Here is a 22,689-nt window from a genome sequence, read left to right on the forward strand (position 1 = left end):
ATATTTTAATAGCTATTAGAATTGTTTATTGTTTAGCTTTGAAATGAAAGTAACTTTTTCTAATTAGAAGGCCTGCTATGAATAATTTAAACAAATTTTATCGAATGTTTTTGTTAATTAATATAGTTTATAAACATTTAACTATACCTTTGCCAACTCTACTGTTAATAGCTGTCAACTCTGTCGGATTTTGCCAGTTTCTCCTGGTTTAACCCTAAAAAGTTTATAACCATTAATTCTACTATTGCCAACTCTACTGTTAATAGCTGTTAACTCCAGTGAATTTTGCCCGTTTCCCCTGGTTTAAATCTAAATGTTTTGGTTGATTAATATATATTTTATAGACGTTTATTAACTCTTAACATTTCGAATTCTATTATTAATAGCTGCTAACTTTACTGGATTTTGACAGTCTCTCTTGGCTTAATCTCAAATTCTTTTTTTTTCTCTGTAGTTTTGAAAATTTTCAGACCTGTTGAAATTCTCTAGAAAAAATATTCTTGTTAAAATAAATTTCTACTCGGTTTATTGTTTTCTTGTTTATTACTGATAATTATAGATATTAATATTAACCATAAAAATCATTAAAATTGTCTGTGTTTAAAATATTGTAGGTTTTAGGTAGGCAATAATTGATGAACGATATAAATATTTATATTTTATTAAAGTTAACTGAATTTTTCCTTTTCATGTTGGCAGCTTTAACTTTATTCATAAAAATTATTATAATATCAATTATAATAATATTAATTATAATAATCAAAAATTTAATTATAATAATATAATATCAATATTATTATCTTTTTTCAAACAAGAACACTTATCTGGTCTGGATGTAGGGTTGAAGTCATCTCTTAATCAAAACGGGTCTATTAGAGTATTTTTTTTTAAAAAACATATCACTGTCTTTTTTTCTTTTTTTTTAAATTATGTATTTTTGTTTCGACTAATTTAGATATATTGTTCAAATTTGCATGAGAGTTCTAAACATTTGCTAGCATACTTTATCTTGTCCACTACCTTCTCAATTTTTGTACAAAGTGTAAATTGCAGTTACGTTTTTCTAAAATTATTCTTGTTGCCGATTTTTATGACTTTTCTGTTTCAAATTACCTTTGTAATAACTGACTAAAGATAACACATTTCTGCTGAATGCATTGCTTCCCCACCTTTGAACCCATTACTTGTTGCTGATTGTAGTTTTCTAATTTATGTATACAATTTTCAACTTTTTTAACAATTACTATAAATGACATGCATAATAACTGTTGTAAAGACAACATGTGACATTTTCTGCTAATCATCAACAAAATGTTTTCTTTTTCGATTGTTGAGTCCATTACTTGTTGATAACTTAGCGGTAAATTTTTAATTTCTAATTGTTGTGCTTTATTTATTCATTGTAGGGAAATGCATATTTTTATTGTCCAAAATAAATACTTGTAAGTAACTGACTGCCAATATTTTACTATAAGTTTATTTTTTTATGTTGATTTTTCTGAATGTTATGAACAGAGATTTATTTTTGACCATGAATCATTTGATATAATTTTGTGGAATGTTTTATATTTAATAATTTTACATGGGCAGTTATTTTTATTTTATATTTATTTTGCACTTCATAAATCATCTTCTTAAATTTTAATCAATCAGGTATAACTTATCTCTAAAACCGCATGCATGACAAATATAACATTCAAATTAAGTTAGTGTTCTTAATTCATTCCGTTTTTTCAAAATAAAATTATTTTGGTTTGTTTTAATATTTGTGTTTTGCTAATGACTAAAATTTAGGAAACATTTCTAAATAAGTTACTGACATTAGCAAGAGGATAATTTTTAACATGACAAGAGGATAATTTTTGTTTTTAAAATCTTAAAAAGTAATATTTAAAATTAAAATTCATTTCCATTTTTTTAAATAATTATATTTTTTGCAATTGTTTGTTTTATTTATTTTTTTGTTTAAAAAAAATTGATTCCCAATTCTTGAAGAAGACATAAAAAGTAATTTACTGATATTGGTACATAAGTAATTGTGATTTAAATGTATGTACTGTGTCTACTATTTAAGCAAAATACTATATATGTTGGACAGGTTTTTATTATCACACATTATCTATAAATAAATATTGTTTTCTTTAGGTTGATTTGATTTATTTAAACGGAATTGATAATGGTATATAATTTGTGTTTTATGATCTAGAAGCATCTTCCTGTTTCATTTTAAATAACTAATAGTTTTCGATAGAAGAAATTTGATAATAGTTATTTTAGCTATTCAATTTTTAGAGTTTTTATTATGTATTTTTAAGTTATCTATTTGAAATTATCTTAAGAATAATAAAACTTTTTAGCAAATACCTATATTCTTTTAGGTGTTAAAAAAATTTATTCCTCATACATAGGCGGTGAGATCTGTAATGCTGATTATTATTTATTGATTTTAAATTTGTCTGTAATTTTCCCATTGCAAATCCATCCATCCATTTTTGAACAGCGAATTTGTTGGCTAGTATGTAGTTTGTTTACCAATAAAAATGCTCATGCCCTTCATGTGGTGTTTTATTAATCATCTCTATTCTCCTCTTGACTTTTTCAATAGCTTAGAAAAAGAAAATGTTAGTATCTATTTTAAGATCTTATAAAAAATTTATAGGAATATCAATAAGCTGTTTACAAATTCCTAATCTGCACTACATTCTTTTTACACAGATCTAGCAGAATGTTCTTCGCTTACAACCAATGATGGCACTTAAGTTTTCTTACTCAGGGTTGCCACTCAAATCTGGAAAACAAATTCCCTGTACATATTATATTACAAGAAAACACACAATCACTGTGCTCCTGAGTGAGCTATATAAGGCTTACTATACGAGTACTAACTATAATTTATTGCTGGAAATAAACTTAATGAAATAATTTAGTATAAGCTGAGATATCCTTGAATACCCCATAGATTGCTCTTGGAGTAGTCACCACTTTTAAAAGGTGCATAATTCCCTGTATTTTCCCAGTTTGAAAGGAAAAACTAAAAACTCCCTGTTATTTTTAATTCCCCTGTATTTTCCAAGTTTACTCCGTAGAGTGGCAACCCTGGTACTTGATTTGAGAAGTATTTTTGCACTAGCTGAATTCTCGTTCTTTGTACGCAGTGAAAACAAGAAAATAGTCAATAAATCATTGTTGGGAGAAGTCATGCACATAACTGAAAATTAATATACTGATGCATTTAATAAAACTGAAATAATCCTTTTATTTATTATAACTTATTGCCCTTCAGGGGGCTTTACATTATGAGAATAAGCACATATTTAACAATTCATCCCATCGAAATAAAGAATAATTATTCACTTGGCATGATGCTGTTACTCAAGACTAACTCATGAATTTCGACAAAGGTACCAAATATTCTAATATAATATTTTATACCTATATTTGGTACATATTAAAGCTGCACAAATCACCATAATATTAGTAGTTCCTATTACTAAAATTATTAAAGCATAATTAGCAACAATAACAGCATGGCGATTTTTTAAGTTTCTCTCTAAACGATTATTTCTCTTTTTCGTCTATAACAAAAAAAATCCACGATATTTAATTACACTTGGCAGATCAAGCCTTCAATCGTTATTTAAATGTACTAGCAATATATTTAACAGGTCATGTTTACAAAGCATTAGAATTTAAATAAACATGAAATAGTTATGATTGAAGTATTTATTTATGTATAATAGAACTTCAAATTGTTTTACATACAGCTAATGGTAACAAATTTTAAATTCAGTTTTTTTCTCTCCTCTCTTAATTTTAATATCAATAAAATATATATGAAGCCATTAACAGGATTATCAGTAATAATCCTGTTAAATATGCAGAACATATAAAAAATATTGATGTAGATATATTTACTTATTACTACTACATAAAGGTACTTTTTGACTTAAATCAATAATAGTTTTAAAAACTCTTGTTCGAATGAGCACACAAATGTTTATAAAAAACCAGGTTTATTTATACATAATAATTATTATTTACTGTACAATTTATACTGCATATATATATATGTATGACACAAAATAAAACTAAACATCTGTTTGTGCACGACCAGAGTTCAAGAGGAATCGGAACTATCGGATTGAGATTCGGCTTCCGAGGGAAACGGTTTCTTTGCTTCCAGTTTGGCCTTAATGTTTTGAAGCCTCTGTAAAATGCTGCAATAATCGAAACTTCCACGCTTCTCACCAAACGGATCCTAAAGATTAGAAGGCAATTTAGTTTTTTTTTTCAAATATCAAGTAATTTTATAATGGTTTTAAATAAGGTAAGATTACCTTAGATTTTGACACAAAAATCACATATAAATTTTTCATCAGCATTAAAAGTTTATTACAAAAACTGAAGCACAGTTGAAATTTTTGCTAATAAATAATATAAAACAAAAACATTTCAGAGCGAAAGGCTTGATTTGCTTAACTATCAAATGTTATAGTTAAGGTACTAAATTTTTATAAGATAGCCTAAATTTTAAAAAAAGTACAGCCATAGTTGCCACTTTTCAGAATAACCCAAATTGCCTGAGATTTCCAAAATAAAACTGGAGGCATTCACACAATTTATGACAACGCATTTTAAAAATTTATATATATGTATACCAAGAATTTGCATATTAATTCAGAAAGAGTTTTAATAATTTTTGTCATCAAAAATTATTAATTGGCTGTAGAATTAACAGCTGTAGAAAAAAATGCCTGATTCAATTGAACTTGGAAATAACAAAACTAAATAACATCACTGAATAAAATATGATTATTTATATAAAACAAATTTAGATGAATTAGAAGGTGATGGTTATACTGTTAACATTAAAAGAATTTCCAGAATGGACAGTATATTTCCTTAAGAGTGCCATGTTTTTCAGATTTCCGAATAATACCAGGTTTTTATTGTTTTCCAGAAAGAGAGTGGCATTCCTGTCAAATCATTACTTATTCCCTGCAGAGAAGTAGAAATGAAAATTAACAACCTTCAAAAATATATCTATACAGTGACACCTCAGTTAATCGGACACTCTTGGGATCGATAAAATTGTCCACTTACGAGAATTGTTCGTTTAAGGGAAGAGTATAATGATAAGTATTTAATGCCGTAAGTTGTTTATAAAATAATTGAAATGATATAGATATAATTTACAATAATATTTATTTGAACTTTACAAAAAGAATATATGTAAAAGTTTAATACAAATACATAATGTAGCTACAGAGAAATGAATATGTTTTTCTTATTTACACAGATGTTAACAGCCAAATGTTTCAACAAAAAATAAGCACTCAAAAAATATTTTTAAGCACTAAACACTTGGGGTTCCACATTCAGCTGACCACATAACCGGAAAACCTGCTCCTGCACCCCAGAGCCCAAGGTCAAGAAAACAGATAGGCACAGTAGGCCTTGGCCCTCTATGAGCTGTTGTGCCACTGAGTTCAGTTTATATACATTAACAAAATCCAAAATAATTTTCAAAGACTTTACAAGATCATGATAAAATAACTAGTTTCTGACAGAGAACTCTTTTTCTTGATTACATTAGTCAAAGAGATTTTTCGATTCGATATCAGAGGAAGGAATTGAAGCCTGAAATTAAGAATATCTTGCAAAATGCACGAGACTGCAATAATCTCACCAAACTCAGCTGAGTAAACACAAGCGGACTGGCAAGTATTTCATCAAGCATGTAAAATGATTGGCACTTTCATACGCTATGGATCGAGAGTATACCAAAATAGATTGTGGTTGAATGAATTGTGAAAACATAGAATAGAACACTGAGAAAATCACGCTTTTGCATAATATGCAGCGAAAATCGACATAGTGAAGAAAAATCTCATTTTGGAAAAGGGAAAATTAAGAACTTTTTAAATACACCTAATAAAAAATGCACCTTTAAGGGCTTTTAAAAAACGAAAATAGGAATTAAGGACTTTTTAAAAACGCTACGCACCCTGCATTTAAATTGGAAACCAAAAAGGCACTTTAAGTTTACCAGCCTCAATGGGTTTCACTTGATAAGAATCGTGGTAATACCTCCTTAACATTCATTACAAGGTTAACCTCTTGTAATGAACAGAAAAAAAAGAAGCAATGCATACTTGAAAGGGAATTGTTGAATTCACAATCGATCATCTTTCAAATGTCTGAATAAACGTTTGATTTATATAAATACGAACTCATATATATAACTATAACTTAGAAGAAGTATAACTTCATAAATATAACTTAGAAGAAGATCAAAAAATGCCGCTTGTTAAAAATATTTGGCAAGAGCAGTATCTTTTCATCGCCTTTCTTTGCAGGATAAAGTCTTAAGAATATCTGGCTAACACAGGCATGAATAAAAAACAAATAACAAGATCAAAAAAAAGAGAAAATTTTTGGAATTTGTTGATGAGTTGGAGAGTAAATTTTTTGTTGAGAATAGTTTTTTACATTTAAGATTTATACTAACCCCTTACATTTATTCTTGCAAAGTTTATACTAACTCCTTAAGGGTATCTCAATTTATTTTTGCTTTATTGGATGTTGTGTCCATAAACAGGGATACCCACTCAATTTCAGAAAAAAATTCCTTGACTTTTCCAGGGATATCAAGAAAATTTCAATGAAAATTCAGACCCTATTTTATATATACAGTACAGAACCCGTTATCCGGAAATCAGAAAACCGGAAAACCAAAAAACCGGAACAAAATTCGATAAATTTTCCCGCAATTTTTAAAATTTTTTTTTTTTTCCTTATAAGATTTTAGGATTTTTCCTTCTTTTTTGAAAGATGTTTACCTTACCATCATTTCAAAAATAATCATTAGTGTATTACCTCATTGTTTTTTCTTATTTTTAAGATTATTTCCAATTTTTTTTTTTTTTAGTTGAGTTTAACACTAAAAAAAACGGCTTTTTGTAGCGATTCAGAAAACCGGAAAAATCAGTTATCCGGAATAGCAATAGTCCCGATCGTTCCGGATAATCGGTTCTCTACTGTACTAAGAATTTTTTCATCAAAGTTTTCAAAATCAAAAATCAAAGTTTTCTGATTAATAAAAAAATCAGAAAACTTTGATTTTTTATTACGTCAAATTTAGATAAATAATAAATTTAAAAATAAATAGATAACATCAGAAAAGGATGAAAGCATCGCTAAAATGTCACATTTTCGCAGCAAATATTTGTAAAAGATGCTGGAATCATTTAATTCTAATCTCAATAACTGATTGGTGTTACTGGTGATTCTGAGACTGGTTATTTTCCAGGTATGATACTGGAATTTTCTAGCTTTTTGTAAAAAAATTGCAATTTTCCCTGACTATTGCCTGCTTTTTAGAGTCAAAATAAAATTCTCTGACTACTCCCTGACCCATGGGAGCCCTGATAAATGTGTTTCTATACAAAAAAACTGTTTCTTCAAATATTCGTTACAGCAGAGATAAAGGAAGGAGAATGATTGATATTTTAGCAGTGAATCAGCTTAACAATATGTTTAGTTATGAATAAGGCAAAAAAATTTACATGCTTTAAAAATGGTGGTGAATCGCATTTTTTTCCTTGATATTTAAAACAGAAGTAGTTTGTTTGGTTTTTTTAAATCCTGGTGCCTGGTTTGAAATTGTGCCTAGTTTGAAAGGGCAAAAAATATTGTTTTGAAGCATAAATAATTGTCTAGTTACGGGAGCATCTTAAGATGCATAATTGGTTTACTAATAGTAGAATCACAGGGAATTAAAAATATGAGAGGCATATGTTTCGCACCAGTGTCTGAAACGTGTAGCTTCACTGTTTATATATATTAGGGTGGGTCAAAAAAAGCTATCTCAAAATTGTACAATAATGTACAGTTTTTTTTAAAGATGCTTGGAAATACTAAAATGAAGCACCTTCATGGTCTTAGAATAAAAATGAATAATATTTGTATTTCTATAAAAAAAAATATTGAAATTTAATATTTTTCTATATATTTTCCTCAAACCTTGAAGGTCATGCGTGAACTAAACACGTAAAAACCAAATTCTGGATGTCAAAGTAAAACTAATTTTTTTTCTAATTATTAGTCTCTCATTAAAGATATCCATTTTTTGACCCACCGCCATATGGAGAACAGAACAAAAATGTTGCACTTACTAGCATGTGTTGTTTGGTTAAATGCAAGTTTGCCTTGGCACAAGACTCATAGTAGTCATAAAATTCAGGAAAAGACTTCTCCATTACATCTCTACAAATAAAAAAAATTAGTACTGCTATTTGAGCAATAAGATACAATAAAGTTTTTTGTTAAAAAAAATAATAATGACAAGTAAATTTTTTTTCTTTAAAAGCCAATCTAATAAGATATTTGCTTTATGTTATCAAACTTCATGCTTCAGTTATAACTTTTCAAATATTCCCCTTTAACAATTATTTTTCATAAATTTCTTCAAAATTATTTAATTGAAATGAGAACAGGGAGTACCTTTTTCTCGAGTATCTAAAAATAATAATAATTAATAAATTAAAAAAAAACTTTCATTTAAAAATTGTATGCAATCAAGTGTAACAATGTGACTGTAATCTTGAATTACAGAACCGATATTAAGAAATTGTTTTGATATTCACTTATTCAGGATTAAAAAGTACTATGAAATCTTCAAATGTTTATAAAGAGTAAAATTCTTTTCTGTAAAATATACTCACTTTATCTAAAGTAAAAAATAATACAGTTTTGTATGGTGTGTGTCTCTCCTATAAGTCAGGAACTGCTTTTGCTAAGAGTTTTGAATAGCAGATGCGAGGAACAATTTTAGAATTCAATACTAAAAAAATCATTAAAATTTTTGAATTTGCCCATTTGGAAGCAATTATTGGGATACTTGCAAGTGACATAGTGGGAGTCTTGATGGCTCAGGGGATAGAGCGTTCGCCTTCCAATGCGGCGAACTGGGTTCGAATCCCAGTTTATACGAATTCTGCATCCGGCTTGCACCAACCACAGTGCTGACGATAAATATCTTCAGTGGTAGACAGATCATGGGTTAGAGTCCCCTTGCCGCCAGGCTAACTGTGGGAGGTTCTTGTGGTCTTCCTCTCCATGTAACGCAAATGCGAGTTAGCTCCATCAAAAAGTCCTCCACAAAGGCAAATTTCTCCCAGGAGTGTCCTTGTCTTCTGGATTGGATTTAAAATTACAAGGCTATGGAGTTGAACATTAGTAGTCGTGAACCCATAAAATTGGGTCGACTGTTCAACGACGGTTATAAAATAAAATAAAATTGCATAGTGTGGGCATCTCAATCCCGATGGGTTGTTTTAACGCAAAGACAGACATGAAGCCACGTAGAAAATAAACAAACTGATTATTCATTGAAGTTGCTAGATACACAAAACAAAAATATATCATGGTTACAAAAAAAATATATAAACAGATAATAATTCTAAGTTTAGCAAAAGACATAGACGAAAAAGAATTACATTTCAATAAATTTGATGTGTGATAAAGAGCTGTATTTAATTAATTAACATTCCAACTTATGTGGAGAAACTTAGCTCAACTTTAACACTCCATTTTGCTTATAAACGTCCAGCTGGCACCGACGTCCTAGGTCACACGTGTGGGTATTGTGATCTTCTTCTTGAATCAATCTAAGTGTCTGAATGTGTCTAAGTTCTGTTGTGTTGTCAATACTAATTTAATGAGTTCTTATTTTTTTAACCCCAAAGGTACTTTTATACACCTAATGTATAAAAATAAGCTTTAACTGAAATTATATCAATTGCAGTTTTTTTCTTCATTTTTCTATGGTGATGACAGACAGCGTTAAACAATAATACTAATTGTAATTAAAGATTACTAGTCTAAGTAAGTTTTTAAAAAAAAAAAAAGAATTTATCACCTCAAAGCTTGAGGACAATTTCTGGAGTCGCCCGTATTGCCATCCAACATATCACAGACTGCGACTCTTAAGGTTTCATGTTTAATGATTTGGTTGTATCTAGCACTGTCACCTGGATTTCTCTCCTGCAAATATCATTTCACAAAGTCATCCCACATTGAGTTTTATAAATACAGGATAAGCCTATAGAACTCGCCTAGTTCCAAATGACCGTTTAATTACGAGGGTACAGTGCACAAAGATGGGCGACACACGGAAAGATACATACACTCATCCAGTTTCTGATACCTATTAAAAATGCTCAGTGTGTTCACCCAACCCACATCTCAACAGTTCTTTTCATGTTTCCATCCACATCCATCACAACAGAAGTGACGGATTTCTGTTGACTTTGTGAGTACATAAACTTTGTCCATCACAAGTTTATGTACCCCTAAAGCCAATCACAGGAATGCATCATTACTGTGATGGATATTGATAGAAACACATAGAGAACTGCTAATATGTGTACACATTGTTAATATGCATCAGGAACTATATTTTTTCATGCGACGTTCATTTTTGTGTGTTGCATACTTGCAAATAAGCAGTCATATGGAACAAGGCAAATCATATAAGCTTGTCCAGTATAAAAATGACTTTTTAACAAGATATGACAAATAATTTTTTGATACTAAAATTAATTTTTTAATATTTGAAAATTGCACTATTTTAATCTTTTGGCTCATTGATGAACTGACTGTTAATTGATTTTGTTTCTGCCATACGTAAGGTTTCTTTTCCAGCAAATAATATATTTGTCTCATTTTTAGCAAAAGTAGTAAATGACCTCAAAAAATGTACAACATTTCAGTTTCTTGCTACTTTAAGTTTAGTTTCAAGGTCATGGCAAATATGCATCACACATGCTTATTTTTTGGTACTACTCACTGATATGTATTCATAGAAATATGTACCTTTGTAGTTCACTGCTGTATTTTTATGGTCAAAATCTAAGAAAACAGCATTTTACCGAAGATTTTTAAATAACCTTCGATACAATGATCCACTGAAAGTATTTATGACTTAATAGTTAATGTGAATATAGTAGAATATAAAATTTTAAAAAATGGCCAGTGTCGTGATTCACTTATTTCACAAAAAGTATTGTCATTTGTCTCTAGTATTGTCATTTATCTGTATTCAAATTGAAATGTCACTTGTAATTTTGAGATTCTCTCAAACTTTCTCCAACCCCCAAAACAATATCAGAAAAAAAATATTTTTTTTGTAAAAATTTTATATTTACAACTCAAGGATTATATATTTACAAAATTATATATAACAATTGTCTTGGCACAAGACAATTGTAAGGAAATTAAAAATAATAGACGGCGTTAGTGACAACGAAAATCATAATGTCACCCTGCCTCTCAGCGTTACAAGCATAGTTTTGAAGTGAATCCTTCATATGGCGTTTCCCATTAAACAATAAGTGATGTATGTTTAGTGTCAAATTTTTATGACAAAGTAGTTCATTTAATTACATTAAGGAGTTAATTTGGATAGGAAATAATTTTTTTGATGCAATAGCAATTGATTTTTAGTTTATTAAATTAAATTCAGAAATAAAAGGACTAGCTATTAGTTTTGGTTTCAAAGGATTATTTCGACTTTTTACAGAATTACGATTTCTGTATAAATTATTATTCTAATATTTGATTAGGAGATATTAGTGAAACCTTAGCATTGTTCTTAATACTTTTTATCACAAATTAAAACATGCATTTTATTTGTTTATTTTGGAATTTATTTAACTTTTGAGAGATTTTTTACCAATCTGTAATAAAAAGATATTTTCAACACAAACATTATAATGCGAACCGCAACAGAACCGGGTCGAATACTGTATAGAGTAATCTCAACGCACTTGAAGTAAGACTTGTATAGACTTAAGTATTTCTTTAATGCATGTATGTGTCGAGTTTACTTTAAACGAGCACAACTGTTTGTAAAACATTGATTTATTTTTTCATAAAAACTTTGTGTCAAAAGTAAAAAATTAAACATTGTAATTACCTTTATTTTAATATTATTGTTTCTTTTTATTATTATAATTATTATGTTCAAACAAACATTGAAACAAAAAAATTGAACACAGACAAAGGAAGAATGAATAGATGAGAAACATACTTTTTCGAAACCTGGTTCATTGAAATATGGCTTTTCATTCATGAGAGACTGAATAGAGAGCAGAACAGTGGACAGACTTTGTGCAGGACTCCAGGAAGGACCAGACCATGTTCTAAAGAGAAGAATTATGCAAAAATCAAAAACAAGAGTAAAATATTTACGTTAAAAGATTTCTAAATTAAATACAAAGAACATCTAACTTTACAGGCTGTAATATTTCCACTGTATTATTTGCTGTAGAGGAATTATTTAAAAAGAATAGGCAAGATTTTATATTTATTTTTGGATAATTAGGAAACATTTCATTCCACATTACTTTTTATTAACAGGAAAACATAGCAAAGAAAAGTGTTATAACTACCTAAGAGGTTATTTTTCTAAAAACTCTAAATAGAACAAAGTAAAATAAACATTAAAAAGGGAGAAAAAACTTGGAATATGATGTAGTAACATTTTGAAAAACATGCCAATCATTATATGAAATTACACATGATTTAAATTTAAAACCAGCTCATAAAAATTATACTTTTCCAAATAAATCCAATCTAAATACATTTTTACAATAAGTACAATGGGTTGAATTATATTACTCATCATACAAAATACTTAAATTGTAATAAAATGTTATCATTGATGCATCTGTTGTCAGTTAAACTTTGATAAATTGAAGTTGAAAGGACATTGAGAAAAAAAATTAGAAATACCTAAAAATTTGAATAACATACTTTCTTTTTGAACAAGAGATATATAAAATTAAAAAAATCAATTTCATGATTGGAACCACATTACTTATTAACATAAATATTCAGCAGTTATTTTTTTTTTCTTCCTTTTTAATAAGACAGACATTTTGAGAATGCTCTATTCAATGCAATTTTTGAGACATAGCATTTGATTCAAAATATTAAAAAAGCATTCCTACAACAGCACAAAGTAGGTTCACAATTTTGTGACAAACAGCAATCAACAACTTCCCAGATAAGTGATTAGTCGTTGAGCTGCAGATGGGTGGGATTGAGGCACCTCAATTCTTCAGAATTCATACTTTATTGCTTGATTAAATATTTACAGAAACAATACAGTAGCTTGATTGAAAATAAACAAACAGAATCATCTACATCAAATTCTTGAAAAATGCTACAACCACAATAAATCATTAACAAGGAGTGACTCTTAAATGTAAAAAAACATCTGCACCACTGAATACAGTTTTCTACAAAAAAGTCTTTGAGAGGATAAACTTTAAGATGCTAACGCATAAATAGTGAATGAAGTATAGAAAAACATTCCCATTTGTTTTCTTTAGAAAGACTGTATCAGAAACCTTTTTAATCTCATATTAAAAAGGTCAAATGCACATGCAAATTTGAACTATATGATTTTTTTTTAGTATTAAATTCTAGGAATAAAGTAAAAAATGTGTTATTACCCATACTTGAGTGTATTATACACTGAGACCTTCAATCACACTCTATTTTTACTGACAATTAGATTCCTGACTTATAAGCATTACTATAACTCATAAAGGTCAAATAAAAGTGAAAAAATTTTTTGGCAACAAATTTAGAAACATTTATTGGTGGATACATTTTTTTTTAAATAACTTTTAAAAAATAACTTTAGAAATAGACTATTATCATAAATAATTGATGAAAAAGTATTAAATTAAAACGAACCCCAAAATACTTAGACACACTTTCCCATTCTTATATAGATTTGGATTGAAACGAACTTTTCCTTCGCCAGTAGTCATAATCTTCACTCGGGGTGGCCTTATAGGGTAATCAGGTGGGCAGCGCATCAACAAGTAGAAGAAACCGCCTTCATAAGGGGTATCAAATGAACCAGTGAGTAAGGCATGGATCTGGAACACACAAAAGCATTTAAACGACAGGCAAAAAATACTTAAGAGAAAACTAAATAGCTTCTGATCTAATGATTGGAGTTTCCCAATGCTTCAAAGGTCAAACTTTAAATATGCTAATTAATTTGTACAGACCATATTTTAAGTTAGAATTATATCAGATACAAAGAGAAAATTAGACTTTCTCTTAATTAACATAAAACAATTTATTTTTATTCAGAGAAAAACTATTTTTGTGTCTTATTTCACAATTTAAGATTTGCTTTTATAAATTAGCATATTTAAGTGAAAGCCCTGGAAAAAAAAATTTAAAATAACGTTCGAATATGTGAAAATCAGATCATTAGATCAATAGTTATTGAGATGATCACTCTTTTTTGTGTGCAGTAAAACTGGATTTAATTTCTTTTTTTAAGTGTTAGTTGTGTTATAAACCCTTATACTACATAAATGAATGAGTTACTAGAATCAGTATTAAATTGTCATTCAGATAAAAATCAACATAAAACAAAAATAAGAAGCAAACAAATTAAAAATAGATTGAATGACCGAAATCAAGAGCGTGTCGACTTTCACCAAAGAACGTCAAGAATCACACAGTCGCTTTGGTGAATGCCTGAAATATTTGTTATATCCGATTTGATATTATTATATTTATTCGATATTTTAATCTGCTGAGGATAGATTAGGAGAATCATTAGTATTCGCAGTACCGATTAAATGCATACCGAGCAGTGGCACTAGACTTTAACAAAAACATCAGTGTAGGGCATACCGGGCAGTGGCACTTAACTAGACATAGTATATATTTCGGACATTTACCAAAGCTACCATGTGATTGTCAACATTCACTTGTGGAAGTCAACAACCACCCATTTCTGTCATTCACAGTAATATATGAAAGAAAGGTAAATCTCTTACTAAAGTCATGTCACTTTCATCAGGAACAATAAACATACCAGGTGGAGGCTCATTATAAATGGTCATTATGTCTCTGTAAAATTAAAGTGAAATAATTGGGTCAATCATCAAACAAAACATTCATCATTTTTAACAAACAAAATGTTAGGTGATTTAACAGTAATCACCAAGAAAATATAAATAATGCCAATTTGTAATACATTTCAAATTCAATGCTTTTTTGTCATTCATTGTTACTAAGAAATGACATTATTTAATGTTTTGTGCTTTGGAAGAGTTCTTAGAGATATGCTTTTTAAAGGTTTTGAATATTTAAATTTTATCAAAATTGAAAGAAGAATTTTATTCTAGCTTACACTCAAATTAGGCAACAAAAAAAAAAAATTAAAAAAAAAAAAAAACATCAGCATAAATAAATAGACAACAACTAAATTAAAGTAAATAGCTGATTCTTCTACTTTTTCATAAATTATATATATACACAGGGGTCTGTCCAGGTCGCATTTATTACCGTTTAGCGTAACCTTCACAAATTCAACTTTAGGAAAAACGGCAGTTTCACAAAAAACTTTTTCTTAAAATTTTATTTTTGTATCCCTTAAGAAACGATAAATCCATACTTTTACCATATTTTTGTGTTGATCGTTTAATATAATTTTAAATTTTTCACAAATTATGTCTAAATTTTCACAAAATAGGTACCTCTCAGAAAAACCTAGATCAGTGTTTCCCAACCTTTTTAGTACCATCCCCCACCTAAGCCTTTCTAAAATTCTTATGCCCCCCTATGTAACATATACATAATTTTTAATATTAAAAAATCGAATTGTTCACTTAAGAAACTTAGGAAATTGCTAGCGAAACAAAGTAAGTAAATTTTTAGAACAAAGAACAGTGTTTTCACTACAGCGCGAGAATCTCACATATTTTTTTCTTTTCTCGCATTAAAAAATGATTACCGCAAGAAATTCGCACATTCTATAAATCAATTTCAAAATTCGCGAATTTCTCGCATTTTGGAAAAAGCTTCGAATTACACCATTTAAAATAAAATCCATTTCACTTTTCTTCCTGGATCTTTCATTATTTTCGACATTTGCCCCGTTATCTAGCTTCCCTATTTACCAGCATTGTTCAGAACCTTTTCGAACAACAGAACACAACCATGGAACCCCTTTCAGAACACATTTCTTTGTAACCACGTGTTTACTGTAGGTAAGGTTTCTTCATGTAAGACGTTCAAATTTTTTATGTGCTAATGTAAGATGGACAAATACCTTGTAAATGCAAAATCTTCTATGATGATGCACCAAAAATACTCAATGCTTTAAAAAATAGAAGCCGTTAAAAATGTATTATAATTAAAGAAATGATTTTTTTTCAAGAGTTCTTGTGTTTTTTTAGTTTTTAGAAATCTCACTTAACTTTTTGAAATCTCACCCTGTTTTTGAGAAAGGGTGAGAAATTCTCACCCATTTTTTTTCTATGATGAAAACACTGAAGAACATATAATGAAAAACTAAAATTCAAATTCGAAATAATTTTAAGATTCCTTATACAGATTAAGTCTTTATAAAGATTTTTCTATAATAATTTAATATTTTAATTTAGTGAGATTCTTGCCCTTGATGCTTGCTGCACGTAGATTTTATCTTAGGTTCCAATTTGGTTAGCTTCAGTCTCTAGTCTCCCCGTTGTGTTATATCCAGACAATTTCTTTTTTTTGACCAATAAAATTATTTACAGCACTAAATCCACATTCAGCTAAATATGAAGATGGAATTGGTAAAAATAGTTTTCTTGCACATTTGATTGAATTTGGATATTTGTTTTCTGTTTCCTCACGAAGCCATGCCATCACTCCTTTCTTATTAAATAAAGTTTTAACTGACTCATCATTTTGCATTTCTGCAAGTTTTTCTTGATATATTTGATATATCAGACAAATCCACTAACATGGACTGCAACATCCATGTTGGAAAATAAATTTGTTTTAAATCAGAATATCTTTCTTTTAAATCAGCCGATAGAATTTTCAGATGATAGACAATAACAAGTAAAGCGGTATCATTTACTTCGCATTTTTGGAGCCAACGAAACTGTTCAAAGTTTTTGTTGTTAATATATTTCTGACATAACTCAATAAGGGTAATGAAACCAAATATCTCCGCTTTTGCATCAACAAGAGTTTTATTTGTTCCTTGAAGTTTCTTATTTAATATATTCAGTTTTTCAAAGATATTGGCTAAATAACTCACAAATGCTTTACCATCGACTGTAAACAGATACTTCATTTCAGGTTTGCCGCTTAAAAAATCCCTAAGTCACATAATATTTATTGACCGCAATTATTTAAGAATTTGCTTTTTTCTTTCGATTTTGTCACCGAAATCTCGCATTGCATTTAAATGACCCAGAACAAAAGGTTTAAACTCATGTCAAGTCCATTTTTGAATTGCCCCCCTGTACAATCAAATTGCCCCCCCACCCCGGTGGGGCGATGGCCCCACGCTGGGAAACACTGACCTAGACAGATCCCTGATACACATACATATACATTTTTAATTAAAATAATTCAAGCATTACCTTAACACCTAGAGTGAGCTAGGGGGGTCATGGTGATTAAGGCTACAAAATTTTGTGACCAATGGCGTGATTGTGGCAATGTGGTTAGCATTGTGTGTAGGCCACTTTTACCTCTCAGATAAGCTGGTACCCATCAATGTTGGATGGGTTTCAAGCCGCCACTGAGGATCGAACCCCAGTTCTTCACACAGGGTTTCCCTCAATTTTTAAAACGAAATTCAAGAACTATTCAATGACTTTCAAGGACCTACTCAGTAATATACTAAGTATGCTAAAATATGTGTCAACGAGATTTAAACAGAAATTGTATATTTTTAGAGCACAATGCTTAGTTGACAAAGAAAAAAGAATATAAATATGTTTATCAATTTTACATAGTTAAATAATTGTAGTATTTTCTAATATGTGTAGACCACAGCAACCAATGCAAATAATTTGATAGTTACATTGCTAGTTGAAATCAGTTCAAAGACTATCAAAAAACATCCAATTGACATAATTGCCAACTAAGAATGGCATCTGTAAAACTTTTCATGAAAAATTTTACAAGGCATCAGGGTTTCCGCTACGGTAGCTTTTTTCGCAAAATGCGAAAAGACACCTCAAAAATGCTAAAATTCAACAAAGCATTTTCGCATTTTTGCTCAAGGATTTGGGGAATTCAGTTACACCTCTGGATTGCAACTGGCAAGCTCTTGTTAGTGTTTTAATGGAAGACAAACGTCCTGTTGCTTAAGGGTTGTTAAAAAATATAACTACTTTTTTGTTTTTAGCAACCACTGCCAACATGAATGATATCATGTTCAACATTAATAAATTAAGCCTCATATTTCAAAAATCTAATTTAAATTTTGAATATGTTCAATCAAGTGTGAAGGCTTGTATTTCAAGTTTAGAAGAAATAGAAAATGGCACCGGCACTCATTATATGAGTTTTTTAGATGATGTGCCTAAGAAGGAAAGTGAAAAATTTGAGTTTCAGGGCCATATAATTTTAGATGGACTGAAACAGAGGGAAAGATTCCGTAATTTGATGCACAATTTTTTAAACTGTATCATTGAAAATATTACTGATAGATTGGGAGATTTGGATAAAATCGAAATGTTCAATATATTTATACCTAGCAGGATGCCCCATAGTTCGGAAGAATTACAGCATTATGGTGTAAAGGAAATCCGTTGCATTTTCAATTTGTTTTCGGAATCTCCCAGAAAAGATTTTCAGTTTACAGAAACTGAATTACTTTGTGAATGGGGATTATTTAAACACATCTTAATGCAACGATGTAAAAACATGTCATTTAATGAATTACTTTTATTTTTATATACCAATGATGTGTCTGAACAGTACCCATTAATAACTTCTGTTATAGAGTATTGTGCAACAATACCAATGCACACTGTTGACTGTGAAAGGGGCTTTAGCTGCCTTAATTTGATTAAAACTAATATTCGAAACAGGTTGTTAATCAACCATGTAAACAATTTGTTAATGATTAATATTGAGGGCCCTGAAAGTGCATTTAACTTTCAAGAAGCATTTGTAAAATGAGCAAACATGAAAGAAAGGAAGATTGTTAATTATAAACCAAAATGTTTTGATAAATAATAAATGTGTTTTTTTTTTGTTATAGGTATTGTTTTTGATAGTCTTGTACATTAAGCTATTCTTTGTCAGATAACTTACAGTACTTGTTTGATATAAAGTAATTTTATAAGCCTAATGGCATTTTAGCATTTTGCTAAAACTTTTTTTCAGATTTTAGCTTTTTTGCTAATGAATTTTTAGACTCAGCTTAAACCCTGCAAGGCATATAAGAATTAATTGAAAAATATGACATTACACAAGCATTATGATAATTAATAGAATTTATTGCGTAATTGCAAGGTTATTAAAAGACAAAGACTATTCTTTTTAATTTGTTAAATCTATTTTTAGTTTATTGAAATTATTATAATTTTGATAGAAATATATAGAAATTATTATTTTTATTACATAATTAGATAAAATTTTAAAATGCATCCATGTAGAATATCTTTTTATCTTAAAATACCAGTAAAGTATTTTGAACAAAGGAAAATCTTTTGCATTGCAATATTTTACAGATTACAAAATAAGATTTACCAAACTTTATTTTCTTCAAAATAGATAACAAATTACAAAGAGTAATTTTTTAAAATTTTTGTTAATACGATCAATTCACTATGGGCGATTTTTAAATCATGTGCATATGAATTGCGAAATGTTATATGCAAGCAGTAAACTCACTGCCTCCTGAATATAGGTTTTTGGAAAAATAAGACTCATCTCCGTAACAGGCCCCTAAAAGAGGAGGTTTCTACCAGCAGTGATGGTTGAGGGATGATTATATCACAGCTCTAGTCTAAGAAGTATTTAAAAATTAACCACAACATGTTCCTACTTTTTCCCATTCATTGCTCCATTACTGCAAATTGACTATTGGTTTGAATTTGCATTTTAAAAAATAATTCAATTCATAGTAAATTTGTATTTTGATTTTGAAGTTTTTTACAGGAAAAAATCAACCACGAAAAATTGTTAATAAAAGTTTTACCTTCTGCTAAAAATTTCAAAAATTAGCTAATACTTATGATATTTGGCAAAATTACTGGCTAATAATTTGAAGTTTTTCGTGTGGGCCCTGATAAAGAAAAAAAAAATGAAAATACATAAAAATGCTTGAATAATGACTATAAATATTACAAAATGGGAAGTGCTAGATTCATTCCCGACTGGTCTTATCAAAAATTATAGTACAAATTCGAAATTCATGTGCTATAGCAACACTGTATTAACAATTTACCTGCACATCATTTTCTTTTTTTTTTTTCAGGAAATAACCTTTATTAAAGTAAAAAGACTTTTTAAAAAATTCTACCCAAAATAATGTTTAAATTAATCATATAGTATAAAAATATTTTATACATAAATTAATAATTATTTAAACAATTAGTATATTTAAAAATTTGACTTTTTTTTAAATATTCCTCATTTAAAATCAATGCTTTTTTTTAAATAATGAAAGAAATCTATGCATATGACTATATTAATTTACATGCATTATATTACCCTTTCATTAGCAAGAAAAACGCCATTATTATCGCTGAAATCAGATTTTTTTTAAAAATCACACCCTTAATAATGCATTTATTAATTTAATTATATAAAATTATTTTTTAAATTAAATTAATATTTTTTGTAAAAAAAAAAATTCAGCTTCTCTTTGTTAATATTTTTTTTTTTTTAAAATTACAATCGATTTAAGTCAATGACTTTTTATAAAAAAATTCAAGTTATTCAAATCATGATTTAAATCAAGTGATAAAATCATGCCAACCTATAAGAATTATAAATATTTTTTGTTAGAACTGTTTTGAAATATAAAAGATTTATTATTAAAAGATTAAAAAATTGAATAAAATCATAATACTATACAAATTTGTTCACACTGATAACAGAAAAAAATTCAAAACATGAACTAAAAATTAAATGAAACTTAGACAGTGACTTAATTTCCATTTATTCTTTTTATTATAACAAGCATCTTGTGTCTTCCACAAGATAAAAATTCATCAATTAATTTTTATAGATATATTAGAGAGAAAGCTACAATACCTGAATATTTTATTTTAAAAAGTTATAAATTTTTGTTTAAAAAAAAAAGTTTCTTAGAATCCCTTGAAACAATTTAGTATTTAAAATGCTATAAGATACATAAGATTTCAGTTTTTTTCTTCTTATAAATAACATACTCAATATTTTAAGTGTGCATTAGTATACCATTGTAAATCCTTCATTCTTTTGTAAACACATAAATTTTAATTTGAAATTTGGGCAACAAATTTATTGTTCATGCTATTTTGCTTAATGCGCATAAAAATCGACGCAGACCTATCCAATTGTGGATAAGTAAAGATGTCTTCATAATCAAAATATAAAGTTAAAATTGAAAATGCTCATTTAAATATTTATTAGTATAATTAGAATTCAATCCCCATATATGATTCAACAATTTAAACATTATTTTTTTACAATAATAACCGAATTTTAAAACTTAATCCAAAACGTTACATAAATTAGTTTAGATGACGTTATTTTTTCAATTTATAATAAAACGGATTCATTTTTAAAATCACTATCCAGACGTTAACGTCAAAGTTATGAAATATTCATCAAAATTAGTATAAACCAAAATTTGAAAGTTATTTCACACAAAAACGGAATTAGATAAAATACGTAATCTCGTCTACCAGATTGTTGACAAATATTCAAAAGCAAACAATATCGTAAGTACTGAAAAATCAATAACCTTGACATTAAAATTATCAAACAATACTTATATTTATATCAGGAATATTTTAAATGAAGTTTTTGCATAGATATACCTTTTAATTCTCATTAAGCATTGTGGTGATGGAGTTTCTTTGCTCCAATCTACACTCATCGTAGGATCCCATCTAATGCTCTCCGTAAATCCAAAGGCAGCACTGATCATGGACGTGGATGAATTTGATACATTAACGACTAATAATTCACTATCTTCTGAGCTCTCAGCCATTTTTAAATTAAATTTTAACTGATCGATTACTAATTTGACATTTAACAATTTCACATTCCTATGTCAATTGAGAAAAGCAGAAGCATATAGGTTGTGAAGTTACATACAAATCAATAAGATGTTTTTAATTGACGCTTGTAACCTTTAAGCAAAAGAAAACAAAATATGACGAAATTGGCTGCTGCTTGGCTGCCAGATTTTTTAACTACATACACCTAACATTTGATACGCTGTAATTGTCATCGTTTTCATCGTTATTTCTTAATCGTTGTTTCTGCTTCTTAACATTTGACATTCTGATCGTTTGGTGGCAAACCAGAAAAATCCCCAAATTTGAATATCCTGTTTGAATCATTTGTCACTGGTCTGACTCATCACTTGTCTGACTAATCCCTTTGAAAATCTTGTTTGACCAAGTTGGAGGGGGGGATGAGCAGGGTTGGGGGTGTGGCGTAACTACCACTACAAATATTAAATACCAAATCACTAGTATATAAGAAATGTTAACTCAATACTATTTTGAGGTACCTTTTGATAAATGAAGGTTGACATAGTCTAAGATTAATTCCCCACAGGGGAAATATTTCAGAAATTGGTTGTCCCTTTTTCCGCTGCTCTTGAATATTTTCTACGAGTTTAAAGGG

The 22,689-nt window shown here is 28.7% G+C and overlaps 1 protein-coding gene across 1 annotated transcript; it reads right to left on the reverse strand.

Annotated features, from left to right (window-relative positions):
• Positions 1-3,996: 3,996 nt before the first annotated feature.
• LOC107450758 (ubiquitin-conjugating enzyme E2 Z) lies at positions 3,997-22,195 on the reverse strand. Its single transcript, XM_016066650.5, has 7 exons — positions 21,873-22,195; positions 14,880-14,952; positions 13,771-13,958; positions 12,095-12,206; positions 9,923-10,047; positions 8,178-8,268; positions 3,997-4,258 (listed from the first exon to the last, which is right to left on the reverse strand). Exons 1-7 carry the CDS (start codon positions 22,043-22,045, stop codon positions 4,118-4,120), a joined length of 903 nt encoding a protein of 300 aa, XP_015922136.1. The 5' UTR covers positions 22,046-22,195; the 3' UTR covers positions 3,997-4,117.
• Between the last annotated feature and the right edge of the window lie 494 nt (positions 22,196-22,689).

This window comes from Parasteatoda tepidariorum, chromosome 6, assembly GCF_982258835.1.
Source record: "Parasteatoda tepidariorum strain Cologne lab strain chromosome 6, Ptep-v5.0, whole genome shotgun sequence".
Taxonomy (NCBI): domain Eukaryota; kingdom Metazoa; phylum Arthropoda; class Arachnida; order Araneae; family Theridiidae; genus Parasteatoda; species Parasteatoda tepidariorum.

Excerpts from the sequence above, each read along its gene's own strand:
- LOC107450758 (XM_016066650.5), bottom strand. The coding sequence starts at position 22,045 with ATGGCTGAGAGCTCAGAAGATAGTGAATTATTAGTCGTTAATGTATCA. Across the intron at positions 10,048-12,094 it reads ATGAACCAGGTTTCGAAAAA|GAGAGAAATCCAGGTGACAG; the intron begins GTATGTTTCTCA and ends TGATATTTGCAG. Across the intron at positions 8,269-9,922 it reads AATTGTCCTCAAGCTTTGAG|AGATGTAATGGAGAAGTCTT; the intron begins GTGATAAATTCT and ends TTTTATTTGTAG.